The 15,620-nt window shown below is 49.2% G+C and overlaps 1 protein-coding gene across 9 annotated transcripts in view; it reads left to right on the plus strand.

Moving 5' to 3' along the window:
• The window catches only part of PKIG (cAMP-dependent protein kinase inhibitor gamma), a 98,282-nt gene extending 82,869 nt beyond the window's left edge, over positions 1–15,413 (plus strand). For 4 of the 9 annotated variants that reach the window (XM_047744931.1, XM_047744929.1, XM_047744934.1 and 1 more), the window contains 3 exons: positions 10,772–10,841; positions 11,245–11,418; positions 14,690–15,413. In XM_047744931.1, the coding sequence (XP_047600887.1) occupies positions 10,805–10,841; positions 11,245–11,418; positions 14,690–14,769 (291 nt within the window). In that variant the 5' untranslated portion in view covers positions 10,772–10,804 and the 3' untranslated portion in view covers positions 14,770–15,413. The remainder of the gene's footprint in view (positions 1–10,771; positions 10,842–11,244; positions 11,419–14,689) is intronic. The other 5 variants (XM_047744936.1, XM_047744938.1, XM_047744937.1 and 2 more) reach the window with 2 other exon arrangements.
• The last annotated feature ends 207 nt before the right edge of the window (positions 15,414–15,620 follow it).

The following is a 15,620-nucleotide window of genomic DNA, read 5'->3' on the forward strand; positions in this document are numbered from 1 at the left end:
GGCTGCTTGTACAGAAAATAGACCTTGGGCCAAGGGCAAGCTCAGAGCAGGGATGCAGTAAGGAGGCTCCACCGAGGTGCAGGTGAGGCATGATGGAGACCAGGTGGTGACCGTAGAGGGGGAAGGAGGACAGATCCACGCTGAGCTTCGCAGGTGGAGGTGACGGGAGCTGGCAAGGGGTCGTGTATGATGGAGGGGGAGGAGGAATCCAGCATCTAAGCAGTCTCGACAGATGGTGCCTTCACTGAACTGGGGAAGGCCAGAGGGGACAGGCTTGCGACTTGACGTTTGAAATGTGAAGGAGGCAGTCAGGTTGGCAAATATAGAGCTCCGGAGGGAGGCTGCAGGCTATACGGGGAGCCATCAACACATACTATTAAGGGAAAGGGTTAAGAAGTCCAGGGACCAACAGAGAGAGAAGAGGACCCACGCCTGGTCCTGATCCCGGTCCTAGGGGCCCTGTACCACAAAAGTCCCTAACAGAGGAGGCACCTGTGTGGAAGGGCTTTTGACATGGCCCAGGATGTTGGGAGAGGGCCCTGGAGTGTGGGGGACATCTGAGAAAAAGGATGTCTGCAAGGACTGACACCAGAAGGTCGCTGAGGACTTTGGGTGACTCTGCACCCTGCCCTTTCCTCCTCAGTGAGCGGCCTCCTGAAGCCTGTGTCTCAACCACCTGCCCCGGAGGTGCTGTTGGAGTGGGTGGCGGGCATTGCCCAGGCAGGAGACTGCTCTCTGGTGACTCGGCTCTGGGTGTGCCCGAGGCACTAGATGGTGCTTGGTGCCAGTCCGCCTCTTGGTACAGGCCTCCCATGGTTAGAATCCCTTACCCTGCCCTTCCTCAGGTTCTGGGAGGTGCTGTTTGGGGCCCTGACTTTCCTCCTTGCCTCCGTGCCTCTCTGGTTCTGGCTGCCCACCAGAGGGAAAAGCCGCTTCCCTTTGAATTTGAGGAATGCCCATTCAGTAGGCCCTGGTAGTTCCATCAGGTTTCCATAGCCCTTTTTTCCCCTCAGAGAAACCTTCAAGAGCGTTTTCCCCACCCCCTGAGGAGACCTCTCCCATGGGACCAAGTCTCATTCTGTGCCCTGTGTCCTTTGCAAAAGGATCTGCTTTCTTTTGTATGGTCTCTGCAAATATTTAATTTTTGAAAAAGAAAAAAAAAAAAACAGGAAATGACCTTTCTGGTAAATTTGGAAACAATTTAGAGTTGTACTGGAATCTGCCTGAGCAATGAGGCCTAATAGTTGCAGTCTTGGAACAGACCATGTAGCTCTTGGCAGAGTCCGGGAACCTCTTCCGTTACAGAGCTGGGGCGGGGAGTGGGGGGGAATGTTAGAAACTGAAGGCATAAGGTGGCTTTCTTTGGGGAGCTTGACAGTGCCCAGAGCCAAACCTGCAAGAGCCTCTGACCCCGGGCCACCAAGGTTCTGGATCTGGGTCTGGGAAGCTGCATATAAGGGTCTTCCCTTCCATCCTGGGCATTCAAATGCCTTACAAGTGACCAGACCCCAAGAAAGCCCCAGAATCTCCTGAGGTTGAGGAAGAGCAGAGGAATGTCACTCTTGAACACTTCATAGGGTTGGAAATGAGATGGGAGATTCTAGATCGCTGTAGCCCCAGACTGGCTGTTGACTCTGCTGGGACTGCCCCCTGTCCAGCTTTTCTGTAGATCTCAACACGAAGTCACCTGCTTAAGGAGGCTTTCCCCAACCACACAACCCTTAACTAAACATCCACACGCAGAGAACCTGGTCTCTTCTAACTTTGCACTCAGCATTTATCTGTGATGATCAGGCATTTACCTGTTCAGCTCCTTTTTCTCTTATCAGACTGTAAATGTCTTTTTAGTCTTCAGTGCATACCGCATACTGGCACAGCGCCTGGCATGTAGAAGGGGCTCAGTAAACAATGAAAGAATGAATGGATGAGTGGATGAGAGGAAGGAAGAAATGAATGAATGAGAGGGAGGGAGGGAGGAAGGAAGAAATGTTAGGACCAGAAGAGCTGTAGAGAGCATATTTCGACCTTTGTTATATTCAGATGGGGGGAAGGGAAGCTGGGAGAGAGTATGGGGATCACCCTTCAGCATGGAGACTGAGCCAGAGCTCTGGTTGCTGTTTTTTTGTTTTTGTTTTTGTTTTTTGTTTAAGATTTTATTTATTTGATACAGAGAGAAGAGATCACAAGTAGGCAGAGCAGCAGGCAGGAAGCAGGAGACTTCGTCCCCCTGCCAAGCAGAGAGCCCAATGTGGGGCTTGATCCCAGGACCCTGAGATCATGACCTGAGCCGAAGGCAGAGACTTAACCCAATGAGCCACCCAGGCATCCCTTGGCCACTGTTTTGATGCAGGGCTGCACACCCTTGGCTCTTTCTGCCCTGGAATCTAGAACATCTTCTATTATTTACTCATTCATTAAATATTCATTGAGTTTCAACCGTGTGCGAGGCCTTTCAGCTCTAGTGGGATACCCAGGGTCGCCACTTGTGCAGAACTTACATTCCCTTCAGCACCGTAAAGAACAAAAGAAGGAAGTATAAAAGTTTTCGGCCTTCTATGCACCACAAAACGTAAAGATAAAGGAGTTAAATGAAAACGTCAAGAAGACAGTTTTACTGATAAGACACCCAATGAAAACAGGCCGTACTAGTGACTTATTGTGTGCCTCTTACATTTCCAGGTATCTTATCAGACTCCTTATACACATCATCTCTTTCAGTCTTGGCAACAGCCCCCTGATCCCCAGGGTGTTCCTGTTCTCCCCACACTGTGGCAGAGGAAGCAAGTCCAGAGAGGTGAGGGGAGTCGGCCAAGGTCTCCAAGCCAGTGAATAGTGGCACCGGATGGCTGTTTACACTAGGTGCCTCCTGCCATACCACACGTCCCCCTTGGAGATTTGTGATGACACTGGGGCTCCTGACAGGGCAGAGCAGTGTAGGAGAAAGAGCTCTGGACCAAGAGTTAGCACCCCTAGATGCAAAAACTTTGGGCAGCTCACTTTTTCTTGCTGGGCCTCAGTTTCCCCAGCTTTCAATGGGAGGCTTCTCAGCATGAGCTCTGGGGTCCCCTTCGGTTTGATTATTTCACAAATGGTCTTGAGGTAAGTGGAAAAAGTGATTAATGTAGATCTCTAGCCCATACCTTACAGTAAATAAATCCCAGATAAATCAAAGACTTAAATGTGAAAAATGAAGCCATGAAAGTGTAAGAAATAAATAAGGGAGAATTCTTTACTAATCTCAGAGTGGGGAAGATATTTCTGAGTGTGATCCAGAGCCACTCCCCCTGCTTGTGCGTTCTCTCTCTCTGACGAACAAATAAATAAAATCTGAAAAAAAAAATTTTTTTTAAAGGGAATAATCAGTCTATAGTAGTGAGACAACACTATACCGTACAGTCAATGAAAAAAGAAAAAGGTTTCAGCTATAAAGGATTTGGGGTTTGTTTCTTGGTTTTGATGTAATCAGTGCTGTGGTGTCAGGGTGATCTGGAATGGTTTCCAGGAATATATTTTTAAATGAAAAAAGCAAGATTAAAAAAAAAAGTTTCTATTGGAAATGAAAGAAAAAGGAAGGAGTAAGGGAGGGAATATATATTTATATATTTTATACAGTATATTTGGAAGGACAGAGGAAGTGCTTGCCCTGGGGACGGTGTCTGAGACCAAGGGGGCCTCTGAGTGCTTGTGCTTTTTCTTTTGTACCTTCTGAGGTTTGGGGTTTCTTTTCATTTTTCAGCTTTATGTTACATGTTACATTTCTCAAAGTATTTTCATATGTGTATTACTTGCATTTTAAAATCTCCATGGTACTGATTTTCAATCTGAAATCTGAACTTAAATTTTTTTAAAGATTTTATTTATTTATTTGACAGAGATCACAAGCGGGTAGAGACGCAGGCAGAGAGAGAGAGAGGAGGAAGCAGGCTCCCTGCTGAGCAGAGAGCCCAATGCAGGGCTCGATCCCAGAACCCTGGGATCATGACCTGAGCCAAAGGCAGAGGCTTTAACCCACTGAGCCACCCAGGTGCCCCTGAAATCTGAACTTAATTTTAATTTGAAGTTATAACTATATTCAAGACATTTAAGTGAAAGATGAAACCAGTAAGCCTTTGTCTTCACATGACAAGACATGATTTTGGAGGACAGTATATTGGGTCTTACTATTTTCTTGATGTGGAATTTAAAGTGTATATCATTAATTATTATAAATGTTTGAGGCAGAAATAATTGTTTAACAGTATAATATGAGGTTTTGCTTGTCTGATTTTGATCTCTGCCTCTGGACTTTTAAAGTCACCTATACCAGTTTTTCTAGCAAATTCCTTGTCTGCATTGTTACCAGCCTCTCTCCCTCTCTGAAGTGACTGCCTCTGTGGACATTGTTAGAAGTGCCCGCAAATGCGACAGGAATGGCCCTGTAGTCGCAGTGCATGCGAAAGCCCTGGACTAGGAGCAGCTGCTCTTTCTAGCTCTGTTTCTGTCTGGAGGTTCATTCCTTCTCTCGCGTGCTCTAAGTGTAGTTGACATACAATGTTCCATTAGCTTCTCTGGTACGAGGTAGTGACTTGACAAGTTTATGCCTTATGCCGTGTTTGCTACGGTACTGTTATGATATCATTGACTATATTCCCTGTGCTGTGTCTTTAATACCCTTGACTTACTCATTCCGTAACTGGAAACCTGTACCTCCCACTCCCCTTCACCCATTGTGTGCAACCTCCTTCCCTCCTCCCCTTTGGCAACCAGTTTGTCCTCTGTTTCTGCTTTTGGTTTGTTTCATTTTTCAGATTCTACATACGAGTGAAATCATATGGTGTTTGTCTTTTCCTCCCCGACTTATTCCACTTAGTGTGATACACCATGGGTCCATGCGTGTTGTCTTAAAGACCAAGATCTCCTTTTTTATGAAGTAATTCCACTGTGTACATATACCGCATTTTTATCCATTCATCTGTCATGGGCACTTGGGTCGCTTCCGCTTCACTGTTGTAAATAATGCTGCGATAAATGGGGTGCCTGGGGGGCTCAGTCGGTTAAGCGTCTGCCTTCAGCTCAGGTCATGATCTCGGGGTCCTGGGATGGAGCCCCACATCGGGTTCCCTGCTCAGTGGGGAGTCTGCTTCTCTCTCTCCCTCTGCCCCTCCCCCTGCTCATGATCTATCTCTCTCTCTCAAATGAATAAATAAAATCTTTAAAAAGGAATAATGCTGCAATGAACATAGAGGTGCATATATTTTTTCAAATTAGTGTTTTCGTTTTCTTCAGGTAAATCTGCAGTAGTAGAATTGCTGGGTCATATGGCAACTCTATTTCTGATTTTTTGAGGAGCCCTCACAACCGTTTTCCACAGTGGCTGCACCAGTTTATATTCCCTCCAGCAGTGTATAAAGGTTCCTTTTTCCTACATCCTCACCACTACTTGTTATTTGTCTTTTTTCTTCTAGCCATTCTGACAGGTGTAAGGTGGTATTTCATTGTGATTTTGATTTGTATTTTCCTGATGCTGAGTGATGTGAGCATCCTTCATCTATATGGCCATCTGTATGGCTTTTGGAAAAATGTCTTATCAGGTCCCCTGTTTTAATCAGATTATTTGTGTGTTTTTTTATGTTGGGCTATATAAGGCTGTATTTTTGGTGTTAATCCCTTATCAGATATACCATTTGTAAATATCTTCTCCCATTCAGTAGACTTAACCTTTTCATTTTGTTGATGATTTCTTTCTCTGTGCAAAAGCTTTCTATCTTGAAGCAGTCCCAATAGTTTTATTTTTGTTTCACTTGCCTTAAGAGACACGCCTAGGAGAATGTCAGTTACGGCCAATGTCAAAGAGCTTACTGCCTGGTTTCTTCTAGGAGTGCCATGGTTTTAGGCCACACATTTATGTCTTTAATCCATTTTGAGTTTATTTTGGTATATTGTGTAGCCCAGTTTTCCCAGCACAATTAATTAAGAGGCTGTCTTTTCCCTATTTTATATTCTTGCCTCCTTTGTCATAGATTAATTGACCATATACACATGGGTTTATTTCTGGGCTCTCTGTTCTGTTCCGTTGATCTGTGTGTGTGTTTTTGTCCCAGTACCATACTGTTTTGATACAACAGCTTTGTCATCTGTCTTGAAATGTGATACCTCCCACTTAGTTTTTCTTTCTCAAGATTGCTTTGGCTACTCAGGGTCTTTTGTTGGTACCATAAAAATTTTAGTATTTCTTACAGTTCTGAGAAAAATGCTGTTGGTATTTTGATAGGGATTACACAGAATCTATAGATTGCTTTGGTAGCCTGGACATTTTAACAATATTTATTCTTCCAATCCATGATCATGGAATATCTTTCCATTTGTTTGTGTCATCTTCAGTTTTTTTTAAATCAGTGTTTTATCACTTTCAGAGTATGGGTCTTTTACCTCCTTGGTTATCTCTAAGGATTTTATTCTTTTGGGGGGCATGTCCTTTTTTGAGTTTTATACTACATGCACACATGTTCAAAAATGAAATAATTTAAAAATAAGGTGAATGTTTTCACTATGAAGAATACAAAAAAAATTTAAGTCATAACTTAAATACTTGATGATATTATTGAGATTTTTCTTAACAATTGTGAACATTTCCCTGTGTCTTTTAAAAATATTCACAAACGTGGGGCACCCGGGTGGCCTAGTTGGTTAAGCATCTTAACTTTTTTTTTTAAGATTTTATTTATTTATTTGACACAGAGAGAGAGATTACAAGTAGGCAGAGCAGCAGGCAGAGAGGGCAGGGGAAGCAGGCTCCCCGCTGGGCAGAGAACCCCATGCATGGCTTGATCCCAGAACCCTGGGATCATGACCTGATCAGAAGACACAGGCTTAACCCACTGAGCCACCCAGACACCCAAAGCATCTGACTCTTGATTTTGGCTTAGGTCATGATCTCTCAGGATTGAACCCCAAGTCAGGCTCCACACTCAGCAACGGGGAGCCTGCTTAAATTCTCTCCCTCTCTGGGGCGCCTGGGTGGCTCAGTGGGTTAAAGCCTCTGCTTTCAGTTCAGGTCATGATCCCGGGGCCCTGGGATCAAGTCCTGCATCGGGCTGTCTGCTTCGGCAGGGAGCCCGCTTCCTCCTCTCTCTTTCTGCCTGCATCTCTCCTACTTGTGATCTCTGTCTGTCAAGTAAATAAATAAAAAATCTTAAAAAAAAAAGATTCTTTCCCTCTCCCTAAGCCCCTCCCCCTGCCTGTGTTCTCTATCTCAAAATAAATTCACAAACATTTTAATGCTACTTATATTTCATTTGGCTATAAATTGGTGAAATATGTTTATATTTCTCTGTTTTCCATAGAAGCTCATTTCGGTGTCTTAGTTTTGGACTATTATAAATAATGCCATAATGAATATCTTTATACATTAATTTCATGCACAACTTGGACTCTTGTCTTAGAATCAGTTATTATGAGGGACTCCTGGGTGGCTCAGTCAGGTAAGTGTCTGCCTTTGGCTCAGGTCACAATCCCAGGGTCCTGGGATCAAGCCCTGCATTGGGCTCCTTGCTCAGGAGGGAACCCGCTTTTCCCTCTGCCTCTGCTGCTCCCCCTGCTTGTGCTCTCACGCGCTCTCGCTCTCTTCCTCTTTCTCAAATAAATAAAATCTTAAAAAGAAGTCTGTTATTATGAGCTTAGTTGCTCAAGGATATGAAAAAAGTTGAGGTTTCTTGATGCTTCTGAGCAAATCACTCCCCAGAGAGGCTCTGGCAAGTTTATACTATCATTAGCAGTCTGATAATGACCATTTTCTGATGCAGTTTCCAACTCTAAGGATTTATTTCCCCGTTGCTGTTGACTTTAAAGAGCAGAGAGCAAGAATTCAAATGTTGAAGAAAAGTGAAATTGTGTGCTTATGCTGTGGCTCAGAGGGCTCTCCTGACTATAGCCTAAAATCGCTTTGGAATCCCTCTTCCCCAAGAGGGTGAGGATGGAGAATGTTGGCCGCATTGGTGTTTTCCTTGGGCTTTGCGCTTGGCACACTTCCCTCTCTGAGCCAAGAGGCTCAGATCCCTGCACAGGGTAGCCTGTAGGGAAAGGGCAGGAGCCAAAACCCCAGGGTGTCTATTCCAGCCGGAAGCTGGCCTTTTAGATGAAACCTGTGACTCCATCCCGCAGTGGCAGATCCTAGAGAGAGCAGATGAGAACATCACAGCAGTCTACGGGGGGCAGAGTCCTTTCTCAGCAGTCCTAACAAGTCCCTTTATTGGCCGCACAGAGAGGGAGAGAGAGATGGAGGGTAGATAGATAGGTAGACAGACAGAAATTTGAGAAATATTTATTTTTATGTATGTATGTATGTATTTATTTGACAGATCACAAGTAGGCAGAAAGGCAGGCAGAGAGAGGGGGGAAGCAGGCTCCCCGCCAAGCAGAGAGCCTGATGTGGGGCTCGATTCCAGGACCCTGGGATCATGACTTGAGCTGAAGGCAGAGGCTTTAACCTACTGAGCCACCCAGGCACCCGAGAAATATTTATTGATCACATAGTCTTCGTCAGGCACTGTCTTGAGCTCTGAGCGTGTTGGCTCAGCTGCCCGGAAGAAGCCTTTTGGTCTGGCTGGTGAAATCCCTGTTCTCATAGAACCAATACTCTAATTGGAAAAGAACTAAAGAGACAGGGCTTGGGGAAATGGTGTAGCCTGCCCGGGGGTCTGTCCCCTGCCCTCGGCCGCCTGGGCCTAAGAGCCCGAGGGGTCCACCCAGGACCTTCCTGAGTCATGGTCATAAACTCACCTCACTGACTGCGAGCGGTCTTGTGGCAGTTTAAATGAGGACCAGAAAGCGTAGAATGACTTGGTAACTTTTCATTATTGCTGTTCGAATTGTCAGAAATGTTATTGTTACTCCTGTTACTGCAGCAGGCCAGTCCCCTGTTGGGAGGCTCGGAGCCATTTCCCAAGAGGGAGAGTGCAGAAGTAAAACTTCTGTGACCTGCGGAAGGAACCCCTTCTGGGACTTCGGAGAGTTTGGTTTTTGCTGTGTTGTTGTTTGCTGAGAAGACAAAGCACTAGGGCAACGTCGCTCCAGGCAGCCCGGAAAGGTAGTCTGAGCACGCCCTCTGCTGGAGCGTGGGGGGATTGCCTTGGGCTCTGGCCCTGCCCTTATTTTGCAGATGGGGGTAACAGGCCCCGGGAGGCCCAGGGCATTCTTGGAATGCCCCAGATGTATTCTTAGTTGTCTTTTCTGAGCTAGGTGTTGTGGGGAGGTGTGAGGCCAGCCCTCCACACTGGCAACCCGACCTTCCCCCCCCCCCCCCGCCTCACACACACACACCTTACTGAGCCCCACCCCACCCCAGGCCCCTCTGCCAACGTCAGTCACCTAACACCATACAAAAGCATCACACAGTAACTTGGGCTGAAAAGAACAAAGATAGTCTTAGAAGTAAAAGTTCCCCTTAGTTACAAAAAAACCACACTTGATAAGGTTTCTTTCCTTGTATCTGCTCTTTTCCACAGAACCTAGCTTCTGTCCTAGGTGTTGTTTTGCAATTAATGGTTTATCTCAGAAACCTTGCTGTGTCAATATACCTGGTGTGATCTGACTGCCTTCAGAAAATCAGTTTCTTAAATGTTCATGTCCCCCAGCAGATGGACATTTGTTTACGTAATAGCAATATTGACCGTTGGCAAGAGCACAGATCAACAGACACTCTTACATGCTGCAAGTGGGAATATAAATGGGAATAGTACAGAATTTAAAAAGGTTTTTTTCCCCTTCGTTTTTTGTCGTCATAATACCTACGCTAATTCGCGAAGGCAACTTGGAAATGTGTCTAAACGGTGTGGCTTAAAAAACATCCCATCCTTCTCTTTAGTGTAGCAATTCTACTTCTAGAGGGTTACTCTAACTAGAGCGAGGCACAGACTTACATGAAGACCTCGTCCTGTCTGTGATGGTAGAAAATTAGAAATATCTCCATGTTCATTTCTAGGAGACTGATCAAATCGTGGTACATCCAAGTATATGGGTACAAAACTCATCTAGAGGGAACCTTAATGACAAGTTCTAGAGTTCTACAAAGTAGGTTATAAAATACAATGGGTAGTACGATTCCCCCAGTGTTTTCAAATATATATATGGCTCTTCTTTATATGTGTGGTTCTTTTTGGTCTCTAGGCTATATTATCTACCAGCAGAGCTCTTAATCATCTCTGTAGTAGTAACTTCTAATTTCCTGTTTTTCTTCCCCATACCCTCCCCCATCTCTGAGTTCCAGCCCCTTCTCTCCATGTACCTTCTCAGCATTTCCCCTCACAGGGCTCACAGGCATCTCCAAGTCGGTGTGGTCAAATAGAACTCTTAATCTTCCCCGCCTGTCAGGCCCCAAGTATGCCTCCTCTGGTGTCCGTCTCAGGCAGCCACACATCCACTCAGTCGGGTCAGAAAGCTCACTTCCCCACCAGTCAGATACCAGGTCCTGTTGATCTAACCTCCAAGTCACATCTAGAATCTGCACCACCGCCTCCTTCCTCTGCTGACTGTCTTCTCACACCTCACCTGCAGGAGCCCACAGCTTGCTCCCTTCTGGGCCCTGCTCAGCCCAGATGCCAGAGTCTTCCTTGAAAACGCAGCTCTGATGTTTTGGGACCTGCAGCCAGTTGCAGATGTGACCCGGGCCCTGCCAGCTCAGCAGCACCCTGGGTGTCCCTGCCCCTCGCCCAGCACACTCCAACCTGGAGCTCTTCTGGGTCTCGCATCTCCCCCTACCCTTCCCTTCGCACGCTCTTCCCCTCCACTCATCTAGATAACACCTGTCCTTCCTTGGAGCTCACCTAAAATGTTGCTTCCTGATCCCCAGCCTTGGTCAGACCCTGGTAAGTCACTCCAGCACCCTGCCTTCTCCCTGGAAGCCCTGAGCCCCCTCGTAGTTCCGCGGGTGACTTAGGCAATTCGCTACGGCCGCCAGCTGGCTGGTGGCTCCATGGGGGCAGAGACTGTGACGGGCTTGTTCACGGCCACATCTCACCAATGCTAGACCCGCATCAGTAACTTTAGAGGAAAGACAAAGGCTGTTCTTTAAACTGCTGTTAGTGGTTTCCTGGGTGTGAAATTATGGGTGATTTATTTTGTTCTTCATATTTTTCTTGGCTGTTCTGTCTTCAGTGATTGAGGCAAAAACTGTCATTTTGTCAAAAGATGTCTGTGCTGGGCCCAGAGCGGAGTCTTCCCTGCGGGCTGCACCTGGCCTCACGGGTCCTCCTGCCCCTGTCCCCACAGGTCTGAGGAGCGATGCGACAGGCATGATGGAGGTTGAGTCCTCCTACTCGGACTTCATTTCCTGTGACCGGACAGGTCGTCGGAACGCAGTCCCTGACATCCAGGGGGACTCTGAGGCTGTGAGCGTGAGGAAGCTGGCTGGAGACATGGGCGAGCTGACACTCGAGGGAGCAGGTCAGAACGCATGGGTCTTCATTCTTCTGGGCTCCGGGGCCGCCCGCCAAGTCCTAGACTGCCCATGTTAAGTCAGTCCCCAGTCTCAGGGTCAGTGGCCAAGGGGCCAACCAGTTTCTAGGCTGGAGGGCCTAGTATGGAGGCCCCTAGGACTCTTCGGCCAGGCGTCCAGTCTCCTCCCTTTTTCTCCTCGCCCCCTCCATGCACAGGTCCTATCCATTCTCTTCCCAGACACGTCCCAGGGCCATCTACTTCCCTCCATCCCCACCAGCCAGCCTGTGGCCAGCAGGACTCAAACTGTCCCGTTCCATCATGTCTCTGTGGCAAGGCCCCTGTCTCACTGACAGTGAAGCACCCTACTGTGTGACCAGGCCCTGCCCTCCCTCTTGGATCTCAGCGGGGGCCCCTTAGCCCTCACCTTCTGTCCTCCAGCCATACCCACCATGGATCTCTTTCTGTCAAGGCACAAGCCTGTCCTGTTCAGAGCCTCCTGGGTCATGGTCTCCTCTGCTAGAACCTTCCCACCCAGTCCTATGGCTGAATTCCTACCAGCTGCTCAGAGGGGCCTTCCCTGACAGTGAAGGTTTCGTGTGTTGGAATGTGAGCTCCAGGAGAGCAGGTGCTTGGAAACCACGGGCTGCAGGAGTGAGTTGAAGGGGGAAATAGCAGCTGCCACCCCCGCATCGTGCCTGGGGCAGCCCTCCTTCCCTTCCTGTCCTAGTGGACTCTCCCCTGCTCCATCCACCGGTCAGCCCTGGGTCCTCGCTCTGGGCGGCCTTCCCTCACCCTCGTGTACTGGGTAGAGCCCTCTCCTCCCTGTCCCCATAATTCCTCAGAGGCAAGGTCTGTGTCACATCACCTCCCACAGCTGACTGCAACTCTAGGGCTCCATGGGTCTCCCACAGAGCTGTCCTGGAGAGCCACCATCTTCCCCCCCGCCCCCTCCCCTTATAGTCTCCAGGCTAGAGCGCGTTGGCCAGAAGTGACCCCTGAGTCCAGAACAGACTGTGGGGACATGGACTCAACCCGCTCCTGTTCTAGACAGACCGTCAGGCCCAAGAAGCTGGGTGGGTCGCTCAGGGTCACCTGCAAGTGAACACAGAACGGCACCCTGCGCAAGGAAGACACCGCACACCCTGCCCTGCTCCGGGGGTCTCTCCGCCCTCCCTGTCCTGTGGCCCTACCTCCTGCGAGCTCGCTCAGCCCGCAGCCACTGACCTGGCCAGAGGAAAGCACATCTGCTTCTCAGCGGCCCCCGACGGACCTTAACATGCTGCTCCCTGGGGCTGGTTCTTCCTGCCTTCCCCTCACTCCTCAGAGACCCAGACCCAAACCTGCCCCTCAAGCAGGAGGTGGCCCCTCTCCTCCCGGCCACCTCCACAGCCCCACTTTGCACAGCACCCCTCTGGGCTGGGGGCTTCTCCCCCTGGATCTTTGTCTTGTGCCCTGGGACATGGCCCTTGGTAGCAAGGACAGGTTGCCTAGTCCAGGGCTACTCACGGCCCAGCACACCTGCCCCCGCCATGGGCTGTGCTGCCACAGGGCTTGCTCTGAGCTTCTGCAGCCTTCTCCTCGACTCTGGGAACCTGTTCCATCCCCCTCTGCCTCAGCAGTGGTAGCCACCCCGTGGATCCTGGACCTTCAAATACCTGTTTCCTCTAATTTGGAATCCCTGAAGTGTCTGGGTCCTCTGGGTCTAGGACACTAGCCTGCCAGGGTGACCTGAGGAAGGAACAGTCGTCACTGCAAGGAGGTGAAGCACTCATGCTACAGTTGTAGGCCAGCCCGGCCAGGGAACCTTCCAGTGGGCCCTGCAATGAGTGGCTTCCACAGGCAGGCCTGGTGGCTGTGCTCAGTCCCCCAGGCTCCCTGAGGGAGTGGGTCTACAGAGATTCGGACCAGCAGGGCTGGCTGAGAATCTGATTGCTTAAAACAGCCCAGGAGATGGAGACCTGGCCGTATGGATGGGGAGGCCGGGCCTTGGCCTATCCTGAAGGACAGCGGCCAAGTGTGGTGCTTGTTAACGCTCCCTTAGCTTATCCTCCCTTTCCTGATCCCTCTGCATGTGGAGAGAGCAAACATTTCCTTACTTTGCCTAATAATGAGAGAAACGACAGATAGGACCAGATAGGACGTGAAGAAAGGAGTACCCTTCCCAGCAGTACAGTGACCACAAAACATTTCAAGTGTGTCCTGAAACTGGCCCCAAGGGGGTCCCAAGGGTAGTGGTTGGTAAAGTAAGTGTTCAAGAACCTTCTCCCTGGGGCACCTGGGTGGCTCAGTCAGTTAACTGTCTGACTCTTGATTTCAGCTTAGGTCATGACCTCAAGGTCATGAGATCAGCCTCACCTCAGGCTCCACACTGGGCCTGGAGCCTGCTTCAGATTCTGTCCCTCTTCATCTCCTTCCCTGCTCACTCTTGTGCTCATTCTTTTAAGAAAAACACAAAGCCAACCTTCTCCCCTGGCCAAGAGAGAGCTGGGACTGGCTGAGAGGAATTGTTACCATGGGCAAAGACCTTCCCATGTGCCAGATGACCACCTGTGGGCCTTGCACTCCTGTCACATACAGGTGGAAGTGTGCAAAAGCTCAGAGAGAGGAAATAAACTGCCTGATAAGAGGAAATAAATGGCCCCACAGCAAGGAAAGGGTAGAGCAGAAATTACTAGGGAATCTGATGAGAATGTTCTGCTTGCCAGGGCAAGAAGCTCAGGGTCAAATAGAACATCACGAGCTAGAAAATTTGCCCAAAGTGCAGAATAGTTTGTCAGGCTTCTGGAAGTCTAGAAGGACCCTCTGGGCCCAAGCTTCTGCTACAGGTACCACCCCAGGATAGGGGGTCATGGTGGGCCAGGGTGAGGCCCGTCTGGTAAGGACACAGCAGAGTGAAACCACCATGGGCTCTGCCCCAGCCACACCCTGGTTCTCCCTGGAGCACCTGCTCCCGGCTGGGACTTCATCTTTGCCCTTTCCTCTTGGAGAACCCACACAAACTTCTCAAACGTCGCTCAGCAGCCCTTCACTGGATGCTAAGGCTTATAGCCGTCATCTGTGGTCCTGGCCTTTCACTGACCTTTATTATACTAGTAGCACCGCATGCAAGTTCTTTGTAAACATTAACATGTTAGAGGCCAGGTTAAAGGTCCTTTGGCCACTGCCACCCCAATCCAGCTCGTGTCCTGCGCCCCAGGGCTCTCTTATTACCACTTTGGGCCCTTCCAAGTAGGTTTCTGTGCTTTACGTTTGTATGTTCCTTTTCTCTCCTCTCCAGAAGGACAGACAGAGGCAGGCGCCCCAGACAAGGCAGCCAGCAGCCAGCCCGAGAGCAGCGATGGGACCACCTCGTCTTGAGTCTGACCTTTCCCATGGAGGATGGAAAAGAGACCTGCTGTCCTTGCCTGGACTGGGAGCCCTGGCACTGGCCTGGCAGCCTCTTCTCTGAGCCCCGGTCCCAGGCAGGCCAGGCCAGAGTGAAAAGGCACCCCCAGAGGCCACCACGGCCCCTTCCCTGGGAAGGCCCTCCACCTGCACCCTGAGGCTCCCCTCGCCCACCACCTCCTCACTGTGCCCAGGTACACTTCCAGGACCCCGCAGCTGTGGGGCATTATTTATTCAGTGGGTGCCTGAGCAGCCCCCCCAAGAACGCACCTCTAGAGGTGGCCTGGGCAGCAACCCCAGCCCAGCTCTGCCCCCCCTCCAAGCCCAACCTTCTGGGTCAAGATCTTCATATCCCTTTTTTAAAAAACACTTTTAAACTTTTTAAAAACTTTAAACTTTTTTTCAGCAGAGGGGGCGGGAGCTGTGTTTGGGTGTTTTTGGAAGGCATTAGAAGTTAACCTGACCATCTGTGCGGCTCTGCGTCCCCTCATGGAGCTCCACAGATCCATTTCTAGGCAAGGGTTTTGTGCTCAAAACTGTCTGATCAACTCTTTGCCCTTTCTACCGAGATAAGTGACACCTAGGACCCAGGAAATAAATGCTGATCATTTGTGTGACTGGTTTATGATTATTTCTTTAAACAGCAAAAGCAGGGGTGGGCCTGGTTTCCCCAAGTCCACGGTTAGCTGGGATCTGTCAGTGCCCCGGGCTTCCATGCAAGGAAGTACCTGAGAAGAGGCTGGTCTTCACAGAGGCTGGTACCCTCCTTGGCTCATCAGTCTTCCACTCTCCCTCTTGCCACCCCAGTCCACAGCTCACCCAGA

This window comes from Lutra lutra, chromosome 9 (genome assembly GCF_902655055.1).
Source record: "Lutra lutra chromosome 9, mLutLut1.2, whole genome shotgun sequence".
Lineage (NCBI taxonomy): Eukaryota > Metazoa > Chordata > Mammalia > Carnivora > Mustelidae > Lutra > Lutra lutra.